Source organism: Anastrepha obliqua, chromosome 6, assembly GCF_027943255.1.
Source record: "Anastrepha obliqua isolate idAnaObli1 chromosome 6, idAnaObli1_1.0, whole genome shotgun sequence".
NCBI classification, from domain to species: Eukaryota; Metazoa; Arthropoda; class Insecta; order Diptera; family Tephritidae; genus Anastrepha; species Anastrepha obliqua.
The window spans coordinates 22,993,512-23,019,707 of record NC_072897.1 but is presented as its reverse complement, the minus strand read 5'-3'; the positions used below and the strand labels follow the sequence as shown (position 1 = coordinate 23,019,707).

The 26,196-nt window shown below is 39.6% G+C and overlaps 1 protein-coding gene across 1 annotated transcript; it reads left to right on the top strand.

Annotated features, from left to right (window-relative positions):
- Nucleotides 1-13,297: 13,297 nt before the first annotated feature.
- Nucleotides 13,298-15,008, top strand: LOC129250235 (uncharacterized). The gene is made up of 3 exons (XM_054889871.1): nt 13,298-13,456; nt 14,213-14,468; nt 14,893-15,008. Exons 1-3 carry the CDS (start codon nt 13,298-13,300, stop codon nt 15,006-15,008), a joined length of 531 nt encoding a protein of 176 aa, XP_054745846.1.
- Nucleotides 15,009-26,196: the final 11,188 nt, after the last annotated feature.

The following is a 26,196-nucleotide window of genomic DNA, read 5'->3' as shown; positions in this document are numbered from 1 at the left end:
CATAAATGAGATCAAAGATAAATGATACTGCCTCAATAGTACCTCTGTCACCTAATGGAAAGAGACTAATCAACCGACAGATGGATTCGTGTGATGGTTTGGGGTCTGAGAAATTGAGTGAATGTAGTGTGGGCTTATATGGCCTGCATGATAAGGTATCCAAATAAAAGCTGCATAATCTAATTTAGACCGAACAAACGCAGAGTATAATAATATATGTTAAGAGTATATGAGTCAATGAAGTGCGATGAGTGACGTCTAACAAAAGCGAGCATAGCAAGTGAATTGGAAACGTCATAATTTAAGTGCGTGATAAAATTAAGCTTTGTATCAAAGAAAACCCCTAAGTCTTTTATCACTTCGCACGAAGCAAGATATGTATAATTAATATGATAAGACGTATTAAGTGGGGTTTGGAGCTTAGAAAATGTGATTTTATGACGTTTTTCAATATTAAGAAATAGACGATTCACTAGGCATCAGTAAAATAAATTATTCAAATCGAACTGTAGGACGGCTGAATCACTAGAATTTCTAATTTAAGCATACACTTTTAGATCATCAGCATGGAGAAGAAAATTAGCAAAGGAAAAACACGAACAAATATCATTAAAAAACAAAAGAAATAACAAAGGTCCCAAAATACTACCCTGAGGTACATCGGAGGTGAGGCTGAACTGTTTCGAAGAAACTCCATCGATAAATACAATACTCCACCTCTTTAGTAAATAGGATCGAGTCCAATCAAGGAAAGTAGAATGAAAAGCGATACATGCCAATTTAGATACTAAAATCAGTTGGGAGATTTTATCAAAGGCTTTAGAGAAATCCGTGTATATTGCGTCAGTTTGGAAACCATTTTGGAAGCCTGCGTGGCAATCTTCAGAAAAAATGGATTAGTTAGATAACGTAGATATTGCAACTACAAAACCATGCTGTCTAGGACTTATTAAACGTTTAACACTGAAATATAACATGTCTTTGACAACACATTCAATAAGTTTAGATACAGCAGATAATGATTTGAAAATTGGCCTGTAATTTGCAATTACCGCTTTTGAAAATTGGAGTTAATATATTCCTTTAGCGAAGGATTTGTTAAAAATTAGTTTAAGAGGTTGCAGCAAAGAGCAACAATTTTTAAATAAAGTTATAGAAAGCCCGTCTACATCCAAATGAGAACAGTTTTTAATCTTTAAAAATCCCTCAATGACATCATCATCTGATAGAACAAGTGAACCGAAATCGACTGAAGAGGACAATTTCCCCAAGAAATTATGGCGAATGGCTGCCAAGTGTTCTTCCTGAATATATTCATCAGACACGAAATTAGATGAAAAGAAATTGGCAAATAAATTCGCTGCATCAATGACAGAGCAGGCAGTCACGTCCCTATAAAAAACAGAATTAGGAAAACAAGAGGCCTTTTTAATCGATTTAATATATCGCCAAAAATTCTTCGGATCACTTTTTATATTAAGCTCAAATTTGTGAATATATTCTTTACACAAAGACTTATTTAAAGTACGAAACTTATTCCGGTGGAAGATAAAAAAAAATCATAAAAGCGGGTTTCTTTTCTTTTTAACTAGAACTTCTTAAAAAACTTTTTTCTCAAATTTTTATGATGTTTGAGTTCTTCTTGCTCCAAGGACTCTTATAATTTACACGCCTGAAAATTGGAACAATTTTAGAACATAGACCTAGGACTTAAGTCTTAAATATCTTACACATCGTATTTTAACTACATAATTCTAAGCCGTTTGTTTTATTTGCTTTCCTCGCATATGATTGGTTAACATCAAGTGAATCACCTGGTGCGGAACTTAAATGGTTACTTCTATATTCTCTGATTGTTGAATAAACTTAATTGGTCGTGCTGTTACGGCAGTTGGGCAAAGTGCTGAGTTTAGCAGTGTCTCGTAATGCAATGAAGTAATTCCAAGGTAAAAATTAATTCTTTTCAATGACTCAACAGGTACATCCTTCTTAACGAGCCTATAGCAGGATATCATTTTTGATTATATAGATGAATGCTTCGAAACATATGCGATGACGTTGTTTGCTGTGACTGAAGGTTTAAACGATGATAAATGTAGCTATTTAACCCTATGCACTACATCTAACTCATCACTTGTATTACGACCGTTTTTTTGCGTTTTCGATTTCTTACTGGGTTTGCTGGAAATTACAGCAGCAGCGTCAGAGGCCACGGTAGATACGGGGGCAGAGGGAGAATGTAAAACATTGTCTTTCTCCGCAGTATTAACTTGACGAGCGACACTAGCGTAAGATGAAAGCATAATAACAGCAGCATTGGAAGCAGCAGGATCAACCGTATGAGCAGAGAAAGTTAATGAAAGTCATTGCAAATAGCTTAAAACACCCTCCAATCGCCGGATTTAAATCCTATTCGGCATGTGTGGCATCTTCTTGAACGGAAGATATGATCTCAGCACATAACGCCAAAGGATTCTCTAAAAGAGGCAATAATTTCTGAATGGAATAAAATACCACCTTCCAAAACTTCAAATCTGGTAAATAGTATGAAGAGACGTTTGCAGGCCGTTCTTCAGTCTAAAGGAGGATCCACAAAGTATTAGCGCGTTACAGCTGCAATAGAGCAAGCTGATTACGCTACCTAGTCTTTTGATGTGAATTTGTGCCTTATTTTACCTTTCAAGGTTGAGCTCATAAACCTAAGTAGAAATAAGTTTTTTTTTTGTTCAGATACATAATAAATAAATACATTTAGAAAATACCGTTTTCTAGTTTTTTGTACTTTCGTTAGAAGAAAAGTTAAAGCACAGAGAACTGAGAACTTTGATTTTTCGAGTGTGCCAATACTTTTTTGACTCACTGTATCTCCACTAGCGGAAGTAGTAGGAGAGCGAATAGATTTTCGGCGAGCGGCCGCACATATTTTGCAAAAAACTTAAAAATCAGCTGGCACCCCACTAACACAATTCAAATGAAAAAACTCGTTACATTTGGCGCACTGCACTTTAAACTGGTTACGATCAACCATTAGTCCGCACTTTTATACATATACATAGTTAGTATAAAGAGTTCTGATAATTTTGAAACAAAGAGTCACCATCGCGAGCATATTAAATTATAAAAATTGGCTAATTAAATGTCCATTGTAGAGTGAAAAACTTAAAAACGCGGAAGCGCAGTAAAAATCACGTCTACACACGAATATATTTCTAGTTTTTTAATCATGGATTGGATGATATTAGGATTATCTGCCAGGAGAACAATATCACCAGCATTTAAAAAAAGGCGTATATTTATTCCTTCAAACAGTCATGTAGATCATTTAGGTATAATGTGAAGAGCAAAGATGATAAAACACAATCTTTTTTCACCCCTTTACAAGTTTCAAAGCAATCTGATACTTCCTTTCCTGTCCAAACTGTTGTTCTCGTATTCGAATATATATTTTCAATAAGACTTGTTATTTTGTTGGATAATCCCATCTGTCGAAGTTTATAAATTAATGGCCTCCTTGGCACCCTGTCGAAAGCCACTTTGCAATTCGCAAAGTATGCATAAACTTTTTTGTTTTCATTGAACTTTAAATGTACTACTCGTATAGATGCAAGATCGTGTTTATATGTATGTTATCCACCTTTGAGTAGTTTTTTCTAAAGCCGGCTTGAAGTTTATTCAGCATGTTGTAGTTTTCTATCCAGTTTGTAAGTCTTTCATTAATCAATCCCATTAAGATCTTTGCGATACAGTTCATAAAGGATATTCCACGATAATTACTTGCTACATTTGCATTTCCTTTTTTAAAGATTGGGAAAACTATTGTTTTAAATATTGCTTCGTCGTATTTTCCGGTCTTGAAGATGATGTTGTATACTTTCGTTAGCTCCATGATAAATTCTGTTGAGACAGCCTTTAGTAGCTCATAACGTATTTTGTCTACTCCACGTGCTTTGTTTGTTTTAGCATTTTTAATTATTTGTTCGACTTCGATTTTTGTTACATATTTATAACTTCAAAGGCGCAGAAGCAGCGCGACTGGCGCTTAGCAGCCAAGCGTTCTAAAATGTTCCTTAAAACAACAAAAAGTATTTCATTTATAAACGCAAGCGTATATTTCTCAAAGTGAACGAGCCCACCATATCTTCCCTCACGCGCCTGAGCCATCTATAGGCCTATTTTTCTCGAAGAAAACAAAAGTATTTGGTAATCCGTGAATTTTGGTCATAGCAAGTGCCAGTATCACCGTATATCAAGTGTCTTTCATGAGTGACGCCAAGATGTCAGTAGTGCGTAATTCCTAGCCGGTAATTTTTGTATGTTGTCCTTGACATACCTCATGTAGTCAGATGCACAATTTTACACGTTAGAACAAGGCGTTAAAATGATTGAAGCCATTGAGTAAGTCATACAGTCACAATCTCGAACAAAATTTATTTTTTATGGTGGGTGCTAGCACTTTCCACTGAAACATGTTGCGTTAGCCATTTTTATGACAATAATTCGTCATCATGTGGATAGACGGGAAATTGAAAAATATGGCATGTTGTGGTATAAATACAATATAATATACATACTTACAGTATATATACATATTATGTGTGAGCTCGTTCTTCTATTTGCAGCGCGCTGCTGGCTACAATATTTTATTGCTTCATTGAGGTAGTACTGCCTCATCATGTTGGTCTCCTTGACGCGGGGATGAGGCTTAAGTGGTGGTCTGACCCCCATAGCAGGGGGGCCAAACCAACACGAACTAAGAGGGAAGCTCCACATGGGGATTGGCTAGCCATCCACTCGCTTTACGGCGTACTTGGTGGCCACCCAATCACCATGCGAAGATCACCGTACCGACGAAGATCCCTTTGTCATCCTCAAACCCCCTACATCCCGTTATTTCCTCTCCTAGCCCACCCCCTAATCCAGGGTGTTATGCGATACCGTGCCCATTGGATGGTTTGCAGCCAGGGGGTTCACCAGACCGGCTGTATTTCAACGGCGCCTTCCTAACACCGGGCCGCCTTAGGAAGTAACTGTGGCCTTGCCACGGCATGGGGCGCTGCCGTGGTGGACCGTGTTGAATACCCCATTATAAAAATAGACCACTGCGCTCGCCTCGTCGAGCAGGTGGTCGTACGAAAAAGATGAACACAAACCAAAATTCAAGCAACAAAACTTCCATTATAGCGGGAGCAGGCTACAGTGGTCGTAACTCTACTGCCAAACAAACACATAACGCTCTTCAGCGCGGAGGTGCCGTTGTCAACGAAGACTCGGACCACGAAAGCGTTGTGAGCATTAACACAGCTGAGGAAGAGGCTCTTCTGCGTTCTCCGGCTGGATCCAATGGTGCTGCTTCGGATAGCAAGATCAGACCAAGGATCAAGCCTGATAAAGAGAAGCTGAAGGCCAAAGCCCGATACAAGGCCGCGGTCAAAGTTTGTGACCGATTTGGCAGCAAGTCCAACCTGACGAGGCAAGAGGAGGAACGGTTGGCTTGGGCCAGAGAGGAGATCAAAAATGGCCGGGCCTTCTACGCAACAAAGCCAATGTTCGCGGCTTCCAATCCGAAATATGCGAACAAAATCGAAGAAGAGCTAGCCATCAAGAGGCAGCGTTCTGCGGATAGTGAGGCCTCAGGGCCATCAAAAAAGCAGAAGCACAGGCACGAGACGGCTAAACCGAAAAACAATGACGAAAGACCTACGACATCGAAAGCAGCGGCAGCGGCCAGTGAAATTGCCAAGAGACATCTCATAGTGGCACTCACTGACCGTAGCGACCAGCTCGGGCGAATGTCGCAGGAACGGTGGAAGGTAGTGGAAATGAAGCTACTGGAAACCTTGTTTACAAAAATGGACGCAGAGCCGGACGCACCCATGCCAGCATTCGACGGAGCAGGGTGGTTCAGCGGCGTCAAAATCATAAAATGCAAGGATGACCCCACGCTCACATGGCTAAAGGAAGCGGTAAAAACGCTTCACGGCCTGTGGGAGGGGGCATCACTGGAAATTGTTGATCGCAGCTGCATTCCCTCAATACCGAAGGCAAAGGTTTTCATTCCGCGAGTGGTAAAACCGGAATATGCGCTGCGACTACTACAACGACAAAACACGGACGTGCCGACAGACGATTGGAAAGTGTTGAGTGTGGCAAAACCAGCAGCCGCTGATGGAGGCCAGGACTACATCATCCAAATCAACAAGCCGGCAGAGGACCTGCTTTACGCGCGATTCGGGAGGATGGCTTGGGGAGTTGGTAGCGTGCACCTTCGCCTCAAAAAGCGCAACCCGACAGATGACAACCACAACACGCTCGCTGCGGGGGAGGTGGAAAAGGATCTTGGTATAGAAGAGATCATGGAAGCCTCCCTCAACATACAGGAAGTGGAGAAGGGTGACTTGGAGGTAGTATCCAACCCCGAGAAGGTACTGAAGCCAGATGCTGAAAGTCCTTCAGATAAACCTCCACAAAAGTAAGAACGCCTCAGCCGAGCTCCTGCTCAACATAGAGCGAGTCGGCTACGATGTGGCTCTAGTCCAGGAACCATGGATAGCATCGGGCAACATAGTCTCCGGTCTAAAGTCAAACAACTACAACACATACATCCCAATTGTAAAAAATAAGGTAAGAACAGTGATATTGGTCAAAAAAAGTATATGTTCTTACATTGATAACAATCTCTCTTCAGACGATCTGACAGTGGTGGCGCTGGAGGGCTGCAAGGATGAGACGCTACTCTTTGGGTCCTGCTATATGCCACATGATGGAGAAGCACCACAGACGGAACTTCGGAAGCTGGTAGAAACAGCTGCCAGAAAGAAGCACGCTCTGGTGGTAGGAACAGACGCAAACGCACATCACACGGTCTGGGGAAGTGCAGATATAAACGACCGAGGTGAGTCACTATTTACCTATATTCTTCAAAGTAGCCTAGAAATAGCTAATAGAGGTGAAGAACCAACATATGTGGGACCAACCTCGAAGAATGTACTCGATTTAACACTCTACACAAGCAGGCATGTTATGGTTCAGGAATGGGAAGTGTTGAGTAGGCCCTCATTCTCTGATCACAGATACATAAGCTTTCAGGTCATATTCCGCTCAAAGAACAAGATTACATCCTTTAGAAATCCTAAGAATACGAACTGGGACTTGTATAGGGATATACTATCAAAAACACCAATGATACCCCGGAAATACAAGTCACACGTCGCACTTGAGAAAGGGGTTGAATTGTTTGCAACTACTCTCGTCAAAGCCTTTAAAAGATCCTGCCCTCCAACACGTAATAAACGCAAGGTGAAGCCTCCCTGGTGGAACAGGGAATTAGGAGCACAAAGGCGTAGAGTACATGAATTCTATAGGTTAGCCAAAGTGGCTGACAATGAGTTCTGTTGGAAAGAGTATAAGGATCTACTAAAAGTATACAAGAAAGAGATACGTAAAGCCAAGAGAGAATCTTGGAAAGACTTCTGTAGCAGTATGGAAGACACTAACGATGTGGCTAGACTCAGGAAACTGCTATCCAAGAATCCGTCTATGCCAAGAACAATACGCAAAATTAACGGGGAGTGGGCTGACAGCTGTGAGGACTCTCTAGAAGACCTAGTCAGTACACATTTTCCAGGGTGTGCGGACATTACAGATCTCGAACCTAGAGGAGATATTGTGCAAGAAATCCCGACGAACGTAATTACAACCAACAAAATAGAATGGGCTTTACAAAGTTTCGACCCATATAAATCGCCAGGACTGGATGGAATCTTCCCAGCCATGCTCCAAAAGGTAAGCCACCTTGTGGTACCATGGTTAAGAACGATATTCAGGGGATGCCTGAGATTCAGCTACGTTCCTGTATCGTGGAGAGAAGCGAGGGTTGTGTTTATTCCAAAAGCGGGAAAAAGCAACCCTCTATACTCAAAAGAATACAGGCCCATTAGTTTGACTTCATTTCTCCTGAAAACGTTAGAGAAGATTCTAGATACATACATTAGAGACACAATTGCGCCGGACGAATTATCCAAAGCGCAGCATGCTTACACTAAAGGCAGATCCACTGAAACTGCACTTCACTCACTTGTACTAAACATAGAAAAGGCGTTAGAATATAAGGAGTATGCTCTAGGAGTATTTCTAGATATATCAGGGGCCTTCAACAACGTGACAAAAGATGCTATTTTAAATAGCATAGAGTCACTTAACGTGCAACCCGCGGTTTATCTATGGATAAGGCAGCTACTAGCTAGCAGAAAGATAAGAGCGGAGTGGAACGATGCGACCGTCACCAAATATGCATGCAGAGGTACTCCGCAAGGTGGGGTACTATCGCCGCTATTATGGCTACTAGTAGCAAATGAAATTCTTAAGAAACTTGACAGAGGGGCACCTAAACTAGTGGCATATGCCGATGACATAGCTATAGTAGTTACAGGAAAGTACCTGGACACCATCAGTAATGTGATGAACAACACTCTCAAAACGATACACCAATGGGCATCTCACGCAGGGCTAGGGATAAACGCGGGAAAAACGGACATGGTACTTTTTACCAGGAAGTACAAAGTTCCGGCGTGGAACCTCCCGAAGCTAGGCAACAACGAATTACTTCTCAAAGATTATGCAAGGTACCTCGGAGTAATATTGGACAGCAAATTGCTGTGGAAGCACAACGTTGAGGAGAGGGTGAAAAAGGCCAGTAATGCGTTGTACGCATGTAAAAGAATGCTGGGCGTTACTTGGGGTCTATCACCCTCCCTGATGCATTGGTGCTACACAGCAGTAGTCAGACCGATATTGCTGTACGGAACCTTAGTATGGTGGACTGCGACAAAAAAACTGACATACTTAATGCCGCTGGAAAGGATTCAACGCCTCGCTGCTCTGTGCATAACAGGAGCGATGAAGACCACTCCAACGGCGGCGCTGGAAATGATACTCAGCATGCCACCTATTGACCTCATGGCGGAAAACCTGGCAGCGAAATCCGCGAGAAGGCTAATGGCTGCGGGGGTATTCATCTGCAGAACCTTCGGTCACAGCTCAATAGGAAAGTGGAGCTCAGGTGGCACAGACTACATGACTCCGTACTTTAATTGGGAGAGAAGGTTCCGTACTACAATTGAAGAGGAGGGATGGCATAAAGGCATGAAGCCTGGCCATAGAACCTTTCACATCTATACAGACGGCTCGAAAACTCCAGACGGAGTGGGAGCGGGTATCTACTGCTCAAAACTAGGAATAAGGCAGTCTATCAAGCTGCCAGACCACAGCAGTATTTTCCAAGCGGAAGTTTTTGCTGTGGGGAAGGCCGCGGAGCTAGCCTACACTAGAACAAGAAAGAACTCAACAATTAATATATACGTGGATAGTCAAGCAGCAATAAGAGCAATAAGCTCATATTGTATTAAATCCAAAAATGTTCGACGGAGCAGGGAGGCCATAGAAAGGCTAGCCGAAAACAGTAGGCTGCATATCTACTGGGTACCTGGTCACAAAGGCATTATAGGGAACGAAATAGTAGATGAGATAGCAAAAAGTGCTGTGAGACTACCATTTGAACAAGAGAACGACATACCGAGACCGCTAAACACAATATACAATGAAATGGAAGACCACATGAAAAGGCAAGTGAAAGCTAGGTGGACTAACCTGACCACATGCAAAACAGCAAAACTCATGTGTAGAACCAACGACAAAAAACTCACTCAATTCGTACTTACGCTCTCGCGAAAGGAATGCAGAACTATCATAGGTATGCTAACAGGTCACAATCTATTGGCTGCACATGCGTACAAGATAGGGATTGCTAACACGGACAAATGCAGAAAATGCAGAGAGGATGTTGAGGAGACTCTAGAACACCTTCTGTGCGTTTGTCCGGCATTATCAAAAACGCGACTAAGATGCCTGGGAGCCCCACTGTTTGAGGGTCTGGAAGACGTCTCAAAAGCGGAGCTCCCAGACCTACTTAGATTCGCCAAAAGCGCTGACATCCTACACGATGTCTACTTTAGGGATTCATAGAGTTCGGTCTCTATCTGGTATCGCTAGGGACCAAAAGGTCTATGCGTGGCTTATTGCCAACCAGGCTAACCTAACCTAACCTGAGGTAGTACTGACTCAGTGATTTCTTTTGTAAGATCCCTGATGCTTCTCACCAAGTTCAAATCTTGGGACCGGCAGCGTACATTCACTTTTTATTAAAATTTTAGGTTTTTGATAATTATTATTTTTTTTAATCATCATAAAAATATAAACGTTACTTTTAATTATGTTATTAAAATATACGCATTTATGTAGATCGCATACATATATGTACATATGTATGTATATAGCTAACTTCGCAATATAGAATTGTTCAAATGGTGATATCTTTGCTGTGGCGAGTGCGTATGCCGACTTACATGTACGTGCATATGTATGGATTAGGGACAGGAAAATATTGTCGCCGGGAATAGTTTATGCTTTTTGGTATGTGCGTTTGTATTTCTACGTTCCCATAAGAATGATAATATTTCGTACGTACATAAGGACAAAAATGCGAAATGGTGAAAATTATGAAATTTGTTTAAATCTGGACCAGAAGAACTTGGAGAGACTGATAATTGATAGATGTGTTTTATCTACAACTAGCTGGTTTACTGGTGAGTGTAGACAACATATGATACAATTATTAGACTTTTACGTCCTAGTGCTTCTGGTAATGAACTGCTCCTGGGCCGTTGAAAAAGTTCTATGGACCAAGTAATGTTTTCGTATAAAGATGGTATTTAATTCGAATTTCAAAGCGTGTTGGTTAATAATATTACTTACTCGATGCATAAAGATAAGCAAATCATCCTGCCAAGTAATAAAGGCGACCAATGATGGCCTTATTCGTAAACACAAAGAATAAACGCTCAATATAAACAATGAGCAAAAAGGAATGAATTTTATATATATATTGGCGTGTACACCCTTTTTGGGTGTTTGGCCGAGCTCCTTCTCCTATTTGTGGTGTGGTTTTAAATGGTACGAAATTTCGAATACGTAAACTTGTCTTAAGCAACGCAGGCTTTTGTTTACATCATTCATGTATGCTTCTGCGCGCACTTGACACACAGCAGCTAAAGCAATAACCATTCGCTACGACTGTCGCCATTCTGTCACGCATTTAGAAGACAGATTTACATACATAAGGATATGCATACATATGTACAGGGTGGCTGATGAAAGCCGCTAACAAAAAAAAATTGAATAACTTTTTTTCTTTTTAAGTTATCTGTTCCATTTTTGTTTTAATTTGCAGATTGATCTTTAAAATTTATTAAAATGGATAACTGGGACACGCAAACAAGAATTTGGATAGTCCGCCGCTGTCACGCACTGGAGTCCGTAGTTTTGGTACAGAGAGAGTACAGGCGGATGTTTGGCGGCGATCCCCCGAGCAGATGGACCATAATGAGACTGGTGAATAATTTTGCTGAGCAAGGAACAGTCGCAAGAAGGCCTTATCATCGAAACCCACCAGTTCGGACGGAGGAAACGATCACTGCTGTAGCTGCAGCTATACAAAGCAATCCAAGGGTTTCAACAAGAAGCTTATCTGCTCAACTTGGTGTCAGCCGACAGTCTTTGCAAACAATAATGCACAAAGATTTAGACTTATTTCCCTACAAAATTCAAATGGTTAACAAACTGAAAGCAGACTTGCCGATTCGCTTGGAATTTTGCCAGAAGATCCTGCAAATGGTGGAAGAAGACCAAAACATGTTAAACCGCCTTTTCATGTCTGATGAGGCCCATTTCGATTTAAACGGCAATGTGAACAAACAAAATTGTCGAATATGGAGTACTTCTAACCCACAGATACTCCACGAGACGGAATTGCATCCTCTTCGCGTGACAGTGTGGTGTGCGGTTTCTTCACGCTGTATTGTCGGGCCGTTATTTGAAAATGCTGAATGAATTTTTCTATCCAGAACTACGCCGAAAGAGAATTCCTTTCAACTCTGTGAGGTTTCAACAAGATGGAGCAACGTCTCACATAGCACAGACTGTTATGACAGAGTTGCGACGAACATTTCCCAATAAACTGACTTCAAGAAACTCCGAATTTCGTTGGCCCCCCAGGTCGCCTGACCTTACTGCACCTGACTTTTTCTTGTGGGGTTTATGTAAACAAGAAGTTTATAAAACAAAGCCAACAAATTTGGATGAACTAAAACAATCCATTCGGGCAACAATTGCGGCTATTCCTGTCGCAACTCTCGAAGCAGCAATGAACAACTTTTTACTAAGATGCCGCACTTGTGTCAACGAGCATGGGGGGCATTTAAATTCAATTATTTTTAAAACTAGTTAAGCTACATTTAATAAAATTTAATGACCTTCAACTTGAAAAAAAAAAATAAATGAATTCCATACACTTAAAAAAAGTTATTTGAGTTCCTTAATGTAGCAAAATTCATCAGCCACCCTGTATATACCAATATGCCGGCACTTGCCACTACAAAAAATGAGGATTCACCAAATATTTTTGCCTTCCGCAAGAAAAACAGGCTTATAGACAGCTCAGGCGCATGAGGGAAGATGTGGTGTGCTCGTTTTATGCGAATTCTTTTTGTTCATACGAGTAAAGACATCGTTTCTCGCGGCTCGGACGTGTTTCAACGGTTCGCCCTTCCTCTTTTGAGTGAGTGGTAACTGTTTTAGCTGCTGTTTCGCACAATACTTTCCGACCGAGCACAAAACAAAAATTTTAGTGTCCGATATATATGTATGAATGTATGTATATTTGGTATTGTTGAATTGAAAATATCGAAAATATAAAAGCTAAGAAAAACCAAAAAGAAAAAACAAATAGGAATATCAAGGATTCAGCGTAGTCTAGACCACTAACGAACACATTTTTGGCAAAAATGAATCCATTTGTCCATTATTGCCCACTTTTTTTATAGATCCGCGGCACTCTGCGTCGCTTAAGCTAGCTATGCACGAGCACACCCCGTCGCATATTGAGATCTATACACTATTACAACACGTTGTACAGACATCAGTTGCAGTGATCGCTGACCGAGTGAACATCATGTCATCGGAAAACGAAGAAATAATCGCGCTAATGGCAATTTCTGTTTGCGTTGAAAATGAAAATACAATAAGAGCGAAAAAACGTAAACAACGCTTTTGGAGTGAACATTTTTATACAGAGCGAGCAAAATATTCACACGTTCCACTCCTTAAATAACTTGAAACAAAATCTGAAAAAAAATTTAAAAATTTTTTACGGATGAATAATGAAAATTATCAAGAACTTCTAAAAATGCTAGAGCCTTTAACAAAAAAGAAGGACACCTTCATGAGAGACGCGATTACGCCCCATGAACGGCTTTCAGCTACTCTAAGATTTCTGTCATCAGGTGAAAGCTTCGAGGACTTTAAATTTTTGACAGCAATATCCCCACATAGCCTAAGTCGCATTGTAATTCAAACTTTTGAAGCATAATTAAGACATTGAAAGATTATATTCAGGTAATTTATTAAAAAAAGTTCAATATTATAATTCATAAAAAAAAAGAAAAATTTAATTCAAAAACTTAAACTTAAGCTCACTCAGAGCTCCTTAATGCGTGTAAGCGATTACACCTGAAATTATTATTACGGCCCAGCTCTGAGCTCACTGATATTGGGTGTCTGTAAACAATTCGGTAAAAGACTGTGCTGAAACAGAATTTTCGGAGCTGTTTGGTTCAATGTACTGTTGCGATTCCATGAACACTGGCTGTGAACATTCATCTCGTGGCATAGTGTTTTTTGATAGAAATACTTGTGGTACTTGTGTCAGAACTGTAGGAAAAGGATCTGAAATAGACGATGATGACGTATATGGAGTCGACGCGCGAGATATTGTGTAGGGCCTTGGAAGTCTTTGCGTAATATTTATTTTAACGGAGTTAACATCGAGATTTCCCAACTGTCCATGTACTAAGATCTCGTCAATACCTCTTTTTGCGTATATTTGTTGCTCTGGCGATAATTTCCTGAATAAAATTGCCCAAGATTCAGCAAATACGTCAGCATCATCTCGTCCCGTTCGTCTATTTTTAGTTTCATCCAGATGCTGTATGGCCTTTTGAAGAAACTCCAAATTTTTTTCAGACCCCTTTCGCTTCCTATTACTCTGAGAATCAGCCTGTAAATAAACTTGAAACTAAAATTAGCTGTATTCTTATTTCAGCTTCCAAAAACTGAAAACGACTGGAAATGCATTGCCAATGATTTCAATACACTGTGGAACTTTCCCAACTGCATTGGGGCGATCGATGGCAAACATGTGGAAATAATGAAACCACCTGGAACAGGCTCATATTATTATAACTATAAGAAATCATACTCTATTTTTATGATGGCAATTGTTAATGCGAAGTATGAGTTCATTGCCGTTGAAGTTGGTGCAAACGGAAGAGCATCTGACGCTGGAATCTTCGGTCAAAGCAAGTTTAAGCAAAAATATGATGACAATGAACTACATATTCCCCAAGCTGCAAGCGTTCCAATGTGTCAGGAGAAGCTACCATTTGTCTTTATTGGAGATGATGCTTTTCCCCTTATGGAGAATTTAATAAAACCGTTTTCCCGTACCCAACTAAGCCGCGATGAGATAATTTTTAATTACAGGTTATCGAGAGCTAGACGCGTAGTTGAAAATGCGTTTGGGATTTTATGCAGGCGCTTCCGTGTTCTAGCAAACAGAATAAACTTGAGCCCTAATGAGGTGTCTATAATAGTTTTGGCCTTCGTTTATATTCATAATTTCTTAACACGGAAGAATGGAGCACAATATACAAATGATAGCGTCAACGCAGAAAACGGGAGGTCAAGTGAAACACTTAATAATTGTGGGCTTTCAAACCTAAGACCGCTTCAAGGAGGAAATTCTACAAACGCAGCGAAATCCGTTCGCAATAAATACAAAGAGTATTTCAACACAGTTGGATCAGTTCCGTGGCAAAATGACATTGTATAAAAATTAATACAATATTCTACATACACGTATATATAGTATATGTATATACCGTTAATAAAATATGAGTACCGTTAATAAAATACATATGGTACTAAATATTACTCACATCGCTTTCATTTTCGTTTTCGTCTAACGTACTGCGTCCACTTGCATGAAGTTCCTGGTCTCGAAGAAAATTTAATTGGTAAAAATACCAAAGAGCTGGCTCGTAGATGTTCTCTACACCAGCACCAGACCTTTCCGATTTTTTTATTTTCGATAGTTCTCTCCTGTAGCAATTCCGCATGCCATTAGTTCGTTTTTTGACGATGTCAACTGTGGCTTTCGAATCAATTTCCTTATAATTTTCCAACAGCTTCTGTCAACTTTGATCACGCTTCACTTTGTTTTTGTAATTCTTGTTTTTTACTTCCCATAATATTTTTTCGCCCCTAAAGGCTTCAATGAAATCAACTAAAAACTATGTTCTTACAATCTACCCTAAATCCCTACTTGCGGTGTAGCTATTCAACGATGAATTTGTATTGGTATAGATGCGCCGGCAGCTTTGTTTGTATGTTGGTACGAATGTATTCTCAGCTGCATTCCTCAAGATGCCCAAAGTCACGTACGTTAATTGACGATCAGCTTGACCGCTGTGAGGTTTATTTACAAAATCCAAAAGCCAAGCAGGCGTGGGAGTAAGCTGTGCGATCTAATTACAAAGAGCCAGTAATGTGGGAGTAATTCAAGGGAATCATCAAACCTCTGTTTTAGCTTTGCAAGTGTGCAATGCGCTAACTTCTCCCCCTCTTAAGACGAGCCGTCCTCGACTCGTGCCAAAATTTCCTCTACTGCCCTCTGAGTTTTTACTTTATTACTTGCTAATTTGTTTCTGCGGTGGATGAAAAAAATTGCTATTGCGATCAATAATAATGGAGGAAAAGAAAAAATCGTCCACAACAAATTACGATGGGCAGATATACCATCCTTCAATTCGTAAATGCGAGAGATGTTGTCGATATAAATTTGTTGCAAATATGGTAGGGACAAACTCGTATGGTATTCCAAGCAATTAATGAATACGGTTTTTGTAGGATGTGGTTGGATATAAGTCGGTTCCCTTTTTGTCACGTAAGTTGTATCATTTATGGTGATAGAGTCACGAAAAAGAAGCAGATACGTTCCCCTTATTTCCAATTTTCGTTGATCAAATATTGTCGTTGGTTGCACGTTGTTAAGAATAATGATGCCCTCTTCTATTTTTTGAACTGATGGTATGTGATATGCCGATTCTGATGAACAATTAGCTGTGTTATTATTTAGCATCTGACCCAAGCAATCTGAGTGAGCCGGTTTGCACACTTTAGCTACCAAAGTGTCATTGCAGTTCTCGAGTGGTTGAAACGTATCGCTACATTTTGCCGCAAGCGTGGTGTCTAGCTTTACGATACTGTTATTATGGACTACAGGATAGATTTTTAGGAATTGAGAGAAACTTGTAACCTTAGGAACCTTAAGAATATAGTAAATAACATCAGAACTTTGCAAAATTTTTACCTTAGATACTAACAGTAAATTACTTAAACTAAAGGGTAACTGTTCGGAATTGAACCCTTGATCCATCTCTTCGTCATCCAAAACAAGTGGGTTTATGATATTACTTTTTGCCAACACAATGGAGAGTGCTAGTCTGTTTAGTTGGCTGATTATATGGTTATTTCTTCTTACCAAATTTCTTTCTTCAAAATCTTTCAATATCCAATCCGTTTGATTTCCGCGAAGTGTATTGATTTGGTTGGTAATTTCGTTAATTCTATTTTGTAAATCGGAGTTAATTCTAATCTGCCTATTGTTGTTTTCTATTAACATGCTTTCCTTTGTCAAGAACAGTTCAAAATCCTCGTGGTCCGGGGTACCGGCTATAAATTTCAGGGCGGACCCCAGAAAATCTCTCGACCTTGCAATTCTCCTAGGTATTTCCTCACCTTGTTGTTTCAAAATATTTTCGTTCACTACCTGATTTTTTGATTTTGATGTGAACCATCGGCTTTCGTAAGCTGGCGATAATCTGTTAAGTTGGTGGTGTGCACGAGGTAAATGAATTAATTATAAATAGCCACATTTCCCCGAGGTAATAACTTGTGAGGAGGTGTAGTCAATTAAATTGGCTCTAGTGACGGAGACTAGGGCAAGCGGCAATCTGAAATTGATTTTATCGTAAATCACTTTTATGAATTTTCCTGCCTTCTATCTTTACTGTTGTACCTAAATCTCTTTCTACTATTTTTTTCACGAACACCTTCTCAAATTTACTTCCCAATCGCTTATTTCGACGAAGAAACACCCTTTCACCAGGCTGATATGTTTTGGTTATTCTTTTCTAATTCAATCTATTCAATACCAAATTCTGGGCTCTTATTAATTTATCTCTAATTTCCCCAAATTTCTCCGCTGGGCAGTTCTGCAAAATTTCGATTGGTTTCGAATCTACAGCCGAATGAATTATTCTGTTGTACTTGTAAGCAGCAAGCAAAATCAAATCTTTAACCTCGCTTATCTGCTGCTGTGCCTTCACGCATCTGGCTATTTCCAAAAGGGTTGAATGAAACTTTTTGACCTGTCCGTTGCTTTCGCTATGTAAGGTGGGTACGAAAAACTGTTCTATAGAGAAATGATCGCGTAGTATGTTTCTAATTAAATTTGAAGTAAACGCTCTTTCGTTATCTGTGACAATTGTTTTAGTGTTTTGGAACATACCTAATACCTCTAATAAAGCTTCTTTTATATCAATGGTACATCTTGAAATAACAGTTTTAACAATTGCAAACTTTGAAAACCTATCAACAGCAGTTAAGAATAGCTGCTTTCCAGTAATTAAAATGTCTAAGTGGAGAATTTCTCCTGGGTGCTCTGCGATTGGCGTTCTCCCAATTTCCGGATTTTGTAGTTTTCTTTGGTATTTATTTTCCAGACAGATCTTACAATTTGATACAGCTGACCTGAGCATTTTCCTCATGTCGGGAAAGTAGTATTCTGATAGAATTTGCTTAAAATTCTCGGACAGAGATCGATGGGCACGGGCATGCTCCGTTGCTATTGCTTCCTGTTGATCGTTCGGATTAGTTAAATCGATTACAAATTTATCCGTATGAATAAATTTAACCCCCGGGAATGCTTCGACAAGAGGTCCCTGGATCTCTGATAGTGTCGGAAGATCGCATCAAAGAGCGTTTGTAACGCTAGGGCTTACGAGTTTCTTGAGATTATGCAACAAATTTACTATTGTCAGGAACTTACCACTTCGGTTGTTATAAATAAGGTATGTAGGTATGTGTGTGTTTGACTTTTTCTTCACTTTTTATTTTGATTTATTGAAATTAGTTTCTATAGCTGCCAATGAAGGCATTACAATTTTTACAAATAGTGATTTGCATTCTGGCAGGAGTTCATGCAATAGGGCACACAAACGCAAGGCCAGCAACGAGTGAGATGCCGCACGCTTCGATCGTTCAACTCCACTGTGTTGTTTTCGTTAACTCTCTCTTCAACAGCTTCCTCAGATTGTGGGTTGCATTTTTATGTATATGACAGCTCGGCCAATTCTGACACTGACATCGTCTCGATGTCACTTCGCTCATCGTCGTCGGAATCAGTTTCATCTTCCTCCGGTGGTAGGCTGCACCACGGTTTCATTTTGTCTGTTGCATATACGGAACAGAAACGTTTTTGCTTATGTTGCAAACTATCGATATCTTCAATCAGGTACCGATCATTGCCCAGTACCCTGGTTACCTCTATAACGTATATCGAGTTTACGTGATTCACCTGTTGCTTGTAAGTCGTTCTCGATTACTACTAGATCGTCAACCTTATATACGACAGGCTGGCGATGTTTAGCATCGAAACGTTGTTTCCACTTTTCTCGTTGTTTTTGAATACATTCAACAGCTTTTTCGCGCTTTTCTGTTATATTGTTCACCTCACATTCTTCAGCTGCTGATGCTAGGAGTTTATTACGGATGACATCACGCAGCTTAAAATCATAAATCAGCTCGTTTGGGCTGTATCCCGTACTAGAGTTACGTTGGGAGTTTACGCTCCATTGCAAATTCCTTAACTGCTCGTCCCATTGCTTTGCTTGAGACCCTGATGTACGTAGAAAGTCCAAAATGATTTTGTTGGCTCTCTCCACTTGCCCATTCGCACGCGGCGTTCTTACGGCGGTTTTGATGTGAACTATGTCATTTTGCTTACAAAAATTCTCAAATTGTTTCGACGTGTAGGCGGTACCTCGGTCACTGATTATGCGGCTAGGCAACCCGAAGTAACCCGTCATCTCACTCAACACTTGCAACACGGGTTGAATCTTGCTATTGCGTACAGGTTTTGCCACCATATACTTTGTAAACGCGTCGCTTATGACGACCACATACGTATTTCCTTTTTTGCTTCGTATAAATGGCCCAAGATGGTCTATATGGGGCGTGCTAAAAGGTATTGGCTCCACCTCACTCATATGTAACTTCCTCTCTGGCTTACCACCTTTGCTCTTGTTATAGCAGCAATCAATACATGCCGAAATATAACCTTGCATGTACTCTCTAGCTTTAGGTAACCAAAAGTGTTCATAAATACGTTGTAGAGTTTTCTCTACACCAAAATGCCCCATGTCATCATGACAGTACTTCACGATTCTCCATCGCACTGCTTTGGGTACAACGTAAAGTAATTTACCACCGTAAAGCCTATACAACCTATTTTCCTGTATTCGATATTCTTTCTTAATTTGAGTCGATTGCTCTGACTCAACCTTGCCTTGTATAACATTTATCAAATCACGTGCTTGTGCGTCCTGCATCTGCATGGTTAGAAGCCAATCATCAGAGGGTTCGGCTAAAATCATTACTTTGGTTTGGTCAGCAGGATCAACAAATTCGGCTGGCGCCCTACTTAGCGCATCTACGTGTCCCATGCGCACTCCTGGCCTTTGCACACAGTCAAAATCATATTCGGTTATACGCATCCACCATCGAGCTATTTTTGGTATAAGCTGAGTTTTCGAACGAATACTACTGATTGCAGAACAATCTGTCACCACCTTAAAATGTTTGCCAAGAATATATATTCTAAACCTATCTAGAGCTTCTACCACAGCCAATACTTCTAACTCGTAGGCATGGTATCGTGATTCTACCTCCGTACATCGTCGACTGTAATACATAACAGCTTTCCAAGTTTTGCCATCGTCACTTGATTGTAGGCGCACTGCGGCTAGTCCCACGCTACTGGCATCAGTATGCACTTCATGCATAGCGTTAAAATCGTATAAAGTCAATACGGGTTCACTACGTAATGCGGCAACGAGCGCATCAAATGCTTTATCTTGATTTTCCCCCCAACAAAAATTTTTTATCGCTTCCTTTCTTGTAAGGTCAGTCAACGGACGTGCTATAACTGCATAATCTTTTACGAATTTCCGGAAGAATCCGGTTAAACCCAGAAAACGTCTTATTTCAGTTACAGAATTTGGTTTTTTAAAATGTTTTATAACATTTACTTTGCATTCACCAGGTGTGACACCATCATGAGTAATTTTGTGTCCCAAAAAGTGTATTTCTTTCACCAGAAATTTGCATTTACTTTAGCGTAGTGTTAAATCATATTCCTCTAACAGGCTCAAAAACTTTTGCAATATTTTTAACCCGTCATCGATCGTACGACTCGGAATTATAACATCGTCTAAATACGCAATCACTTGATAGGGTTTCATTTTATCCACGATTTTATTCATCATATTTTGGAATACGGAGGGCGCATTAACTAACCCGAATGGCATACGGTTATATTCATAGTGTCCATTACTAGTCACGAACGCGGTGTATTGTTTCGCGCTTTCTTCCAATTCGATTTGGTGATAACCCATATTAAAGTCTAATGTTGTATAGTACACATTACCTGCAAGCGATGCAAATAATTCGTCCATTACCGGCATAGGAAATGGTTGTTTCACAGTAACGCAGTTCAGTTGTATAAAATCGACACACAATCTATGCTTATTATCTTTTTTCTCCACGAGAATTACCGGCGCAGCATATGCAGAATCAGATATACGAATTACGTCTTTTGCCAATAAATCTTGTATTATTTCGTCCAAGATTGGTCTTTTCGCGAAGGGTAACCGATATGGTTTCATATTAATCAGAGTATCACTATCAAACTTTATATTCATTTTTAGTAACTTAGCTTTTCTAAGAGTATTAAAACGGCCTTCGTATCTTAATAGCACTTTCTTTAAGTTTTCATTTTCAACGGTTCCGTTATCAATTATGTTCACTTTGGATTTCATCCAACAATCCTGACCATCAATCATGAAAATATTTCCGTTTGCACATAACACATCTCTTCCCACTAGCACATCATAGTCAAGTTTACTGTCATCAATTATCAATAGATTCGAATCAACACACACGTCATCAATTACTATATTACTTTTCATAAGCTCAAAACATTCATATTCGCCTCCTGCGAAGCCTTTCAACCGAACAAAACATTTTTCTTTCAAATTATTTTCAAATTTATTTGCAAAATTTCTTTTAATTAACGATCGCGCACTGCCTGAATCTATTAGCGCTTCAACTACCACACTGTTTATTTTAACCATTTTCATATTAAAATTGTCTTTGTTTTCCTCAATTGTGTTACACTTCGATTTTTGTGCTACTTCACAATTTTCTACATCATGCCCATACTTGTTGCATTTTGTACACTTTTTACGCTTTTGGGGCTCTGTGCAATTTCGAGAAATATGCCCTGGCTTGCGACAATTGTAACACACAATATTTTGATTTTCTTTTCTTTCTTTGTTATTGTTATTATTTTTTGATGTTTGTTGTACATGCTTTTCTCGCGAAACATCTAACTTTGACACTGAGTTTGGTTTGTACGAATATGTGTTAAACGAGCAGTAATTTACAATTGCTCTCAATAACTCAGTAGCATGATTATACGTTTTTGCCGAAAATGAGCGTTTCATATCGATATCGTTTATCCCATTGAGCACATATTTTATTATTGATTGGTCATCTAACCCCCCCTGTCTACTAACAGATAACACACGATAGTAGAATGTCTCTGGCGTTTCACTCAATGCACGGCGCATACTCATTAATCTCATATGAATTTCGGCTGCGTTTATTTGAGCAGGAAACTCAAACAAAAAGTCACTCTCAAATTTTGACCAATTTGTATACACTTCTGGAGCAGAGTCCAGCCACAGTTTAGCACAACCTTTCATTTTTACACTAACTGCAAATAATAATAATTTATCACTCCAACCATATGCTTGGCGAAGTTGTTCTACTTTTCCAATAAATTGAGCTGATGTCAACTCTTTCACACTTGGGTCAAATGTTGGGAGAATACCAACGATATTTTGTACGCTCCCAAAATCTGAGCATGTTCTTCGTTCAGTTGCATACTCCCCCATATCGCAATACATATTTGTCGATGGATATGTATTTTGCACACATGTTGGTACATGCATGTTTGCGGCGACGTGGCTTGGTTGTGAAATACCAGCAAAATGTACTCTTCTTGTCGCTGCTGTTTGGTGATATCGCGACTGCATTCCAAAAGCTGTGTTATGGCTATTCGCATTCGTCGGCTCTCTCTCTTCACAATTCATTGCATACCAACTTGTCGTATTGTTTGAGTTATACCTAACTCCGGCGGCATACTCTCCGCTGTGACATATCGGTTGTTGCGTAGTTGCAACACAATAAAAAAAAATACCTGCTGTTTGCCCTCCTCGTGCCTTTCATATTATTTCACCATTTGGTAACGTCAGTAGTGCATTAGAGTGAGAAGATTGACACAGCGTCGTCAAGTCTTCCCCTGTTCTAACCGTCGGCGCCACTGAAAAATTTGAAATGCTTCGTTGATTCAACTGAATCTGTCCGTCTGTATACGATTTTGTGTTGTATATGCCATCGAATGTTCTGGAAGCAGAGCCTGCCATCGAACGTGTCACAATGTCTTCATTAAATATGATGCAATCGATTTGTATCATTTCGCGAGGGTGACGATTCACTTAGCGGCGGCGTTTTATTGTTGTTGTTACGAGACGAAATGTCTTTGCTGTTTTCTAGCACGCGTAACCGGCGTTCAAAACTTTCATTAAACGCGCTTTCAAATTGTATTTGTTCACTATGCTGGTGCGTACATAGCCTTTCGACCAGCTTTGCTTTATTACCGGCGGTTGGTAATCCAAGTTCACGCAACTTCTGGGGTAATTCTACCACTGTCGTGTTACTGAATTTTTCCATTTCTATTTTATTTTTGTTCTTTTAATTTTCAATAAATCTTTTAACGCAAATCAACAGACTTTTCACTTCTGGACGCGCAACACTTTTTTTGCCTATAGACGCTTCGAGTTTCGCACACGAACATTCACGTTCCACTGTCAGGCATAGATCACGTCTCACTTCTAAAATTGTCAGGAACTTACCACTTCGGTTGTTGTAAATAAGGTATGTAGGTATGTGTGTGTTTGACTTTTTCTTCACTTTTTATTTTGAGTTATTGAAATTAGTTTCTATAGCTGCCAATGAAGGCATTACATTTTTTACAAATAGTGATTTGCATTCTGGCAGGAGTTCATGCAATAGGGCACACAAACGCAAGGCCAGCAACGAGTGAGATGCCGCACGCTTCGATCGTTCAACTCCACTGTGTTGTTTTCGTTAACTTTCTCTTCAACAGCTTCCTCAGATTGTAGGGTTGGATTTTTATGTATGTGACACTATTGTGTCGTAATTTATAGTATAACGAATTTTTTTTCTGAAAAATTATTTTTGTACTTTGGTGATAATGATCCCCCTTCGTCAAAATGAATTGTCTTTTGAATTGGTTTACTGGATACTGGATAGTTTTAATTGTGTTTGAGAGCGATGACTCGCTATGTGCTGTAGCATCTGTATCACTCATATTATTCAAAAACTGACGGGACAGAGCGTCTGATTCGACGTTGTCTCTGCCGGGTTTATAAAATAATTTTGGCGAAAATTCTTCTATGAACGCACGCCATCGCTTCATTTTTGTATTAGGATTTTTGTTCGAAATGGCGAAAGTTAAAGGCTGGTGGTCTGTGAATATTACGATGTCCTTAATACCGTATATGTCGAAGGTTTTTAAGGGCCCACACTATAGCCAAGAGCTCACGGTCGTTGGTTGCATAATTATCCTCTGTTTTTGATAATGTTCTTGAAATCATTGTAATGGGCCGACCATTCTGGGAGAGGACCGCGCCTAAAGCGCTAGAGGAAGCGTCTGTTGTTAGTTCGAATGTTTTGTCATAATCCGGATAAAACAGCAAAACATCTTCCGATGCCAAAATGCTTTTTACCCTTTTAAATGCTTGAATGGCCTCGTCACCAAGGACTATTTTAGTGTGTTTGGACTTGTGGGATGACACATGGCCATTCTCCCCCGAAGATACTTTGCTAATGGTTTGACGATAGACGCATAATCCGTATAAACCTTCTATAGTATCCTGAAAGACCCAAGAAAGAGCGTAATGCTCGAAGTGTTTCCAGCTTCCTATAGTCGATTATGTCCTTGACCTTATTTGGACATGTTTTTATCCCCCTTCGAGAGACAATAAAGCCAAGAAACTCAACCTCATCTTTAAAGAATTTAGTCTTTGCTGCTGAAACTCGCATATCGGCCCTTTCCAACCTCCCCAGTACCTTATCGACATATTGAATATGAGACTTTTCGTCCCTTGAAAAGATGATTATATCATCCATATAAACTTGGCAACTTTGGCCAATGTCGTCTCCCAAGACGTCATCAATAGCCCGTTGAAAGATACTGGGAGCATTCTTTAACCCGAATGGCAATCTATTAAATTCATATTTGCCATTGTTAATGCTGAAGGCTGTTTTTTGCGGTCCTTCTCCTCAAGGATTATCTGGTGGAATCCAGACTTTAGATCTAAAGTAGTAAAAAATCTGGAACTGCCCAGGTTTGCCAATATGGTAGAAATATCTGGTATAGGATATTTATCCGCAATCGTTTTTTTGTTTAATTTTCGAAAGTCGATTACCATGCGGAGCTTTTGTTTACCATATTCATCCAGGCCTTTTTGACGTGATAACGTCTTATAATTCAATTTAACAGGCTGCACGCACGAAAAAATGTGTCGTTACCTTGCTCATTAGTGTTACCTTGCTCATTGCCGTTACCTTGCTCATTTGTCGTTACCTTGCTCATTGCCGTTACCTTGAATGAACTGCAAGCGAAAGCGCGGAACGATCAAAGCAAACGAACGGCAACGTTCGACATCTTGCTCTCTCCTACTTAAGTGAGCGAATATATGTATGTATATGCGCATATGTACATATATAAATTCACGTATTTGTATTTGCATATGCCTTCTTATTGATTATTATTAATTTGATTTACTTGAAGAATTTAAAATAAAACCAAGTTTGTTAATAATACCTGTTGTTTTAATGTTATTATTATTTTTTGACGTGATAAAGTCTTATAATTCTATGTAGCCGGCTGCACGCACCAAAAAATGCGTCGTTACCTTGCTTGAACAGCATGTTATGTTAAGTTATGATATGTTATGTTATGTTATGTTATGTTATGTTATGTTATGTTATGTTATGTTATGTTATGTTATGTTAATGTTACCTCATTCTCTATATCCATACAAAATATCTATCAAACAAATAAAATTAAAATTTTCTTTTGAAAAATGCAACCATTCAACCAGTATTTTCTTATGACGTTATCACGTTAAACTATCGTCAGTAAACCGACTTTACAGACAACCTCTTTTTTATTCACTACATGGACCGGAGAGTTATACGCCGAATTTGACTTTCTGATAATTCCCTCCTTCAACAATATTTCTATTTCCTTATTAATGAATCCTGCCGCCGAAACCGGGTATGGATAAGATCGGGTGTAAATTGGTTCCGAGGAAGTGGTACGAATTTTAGCTTTGACCTTAGTATTAAATGGCAAAGCGCGGTTAGGTTCGGCAAAGGCCTTAAAATTCTTTTTAATCATAGAGTCAAACTCGTATTTCACAATAGCTGGGACCGAGTTCTTGTCCAAATATATGGAGTTAACTTGCTCACATTTGACGTTATTTAATTTTTCCTTACCACCCTCGTAATATAAGTATCCCGATGTCGTAT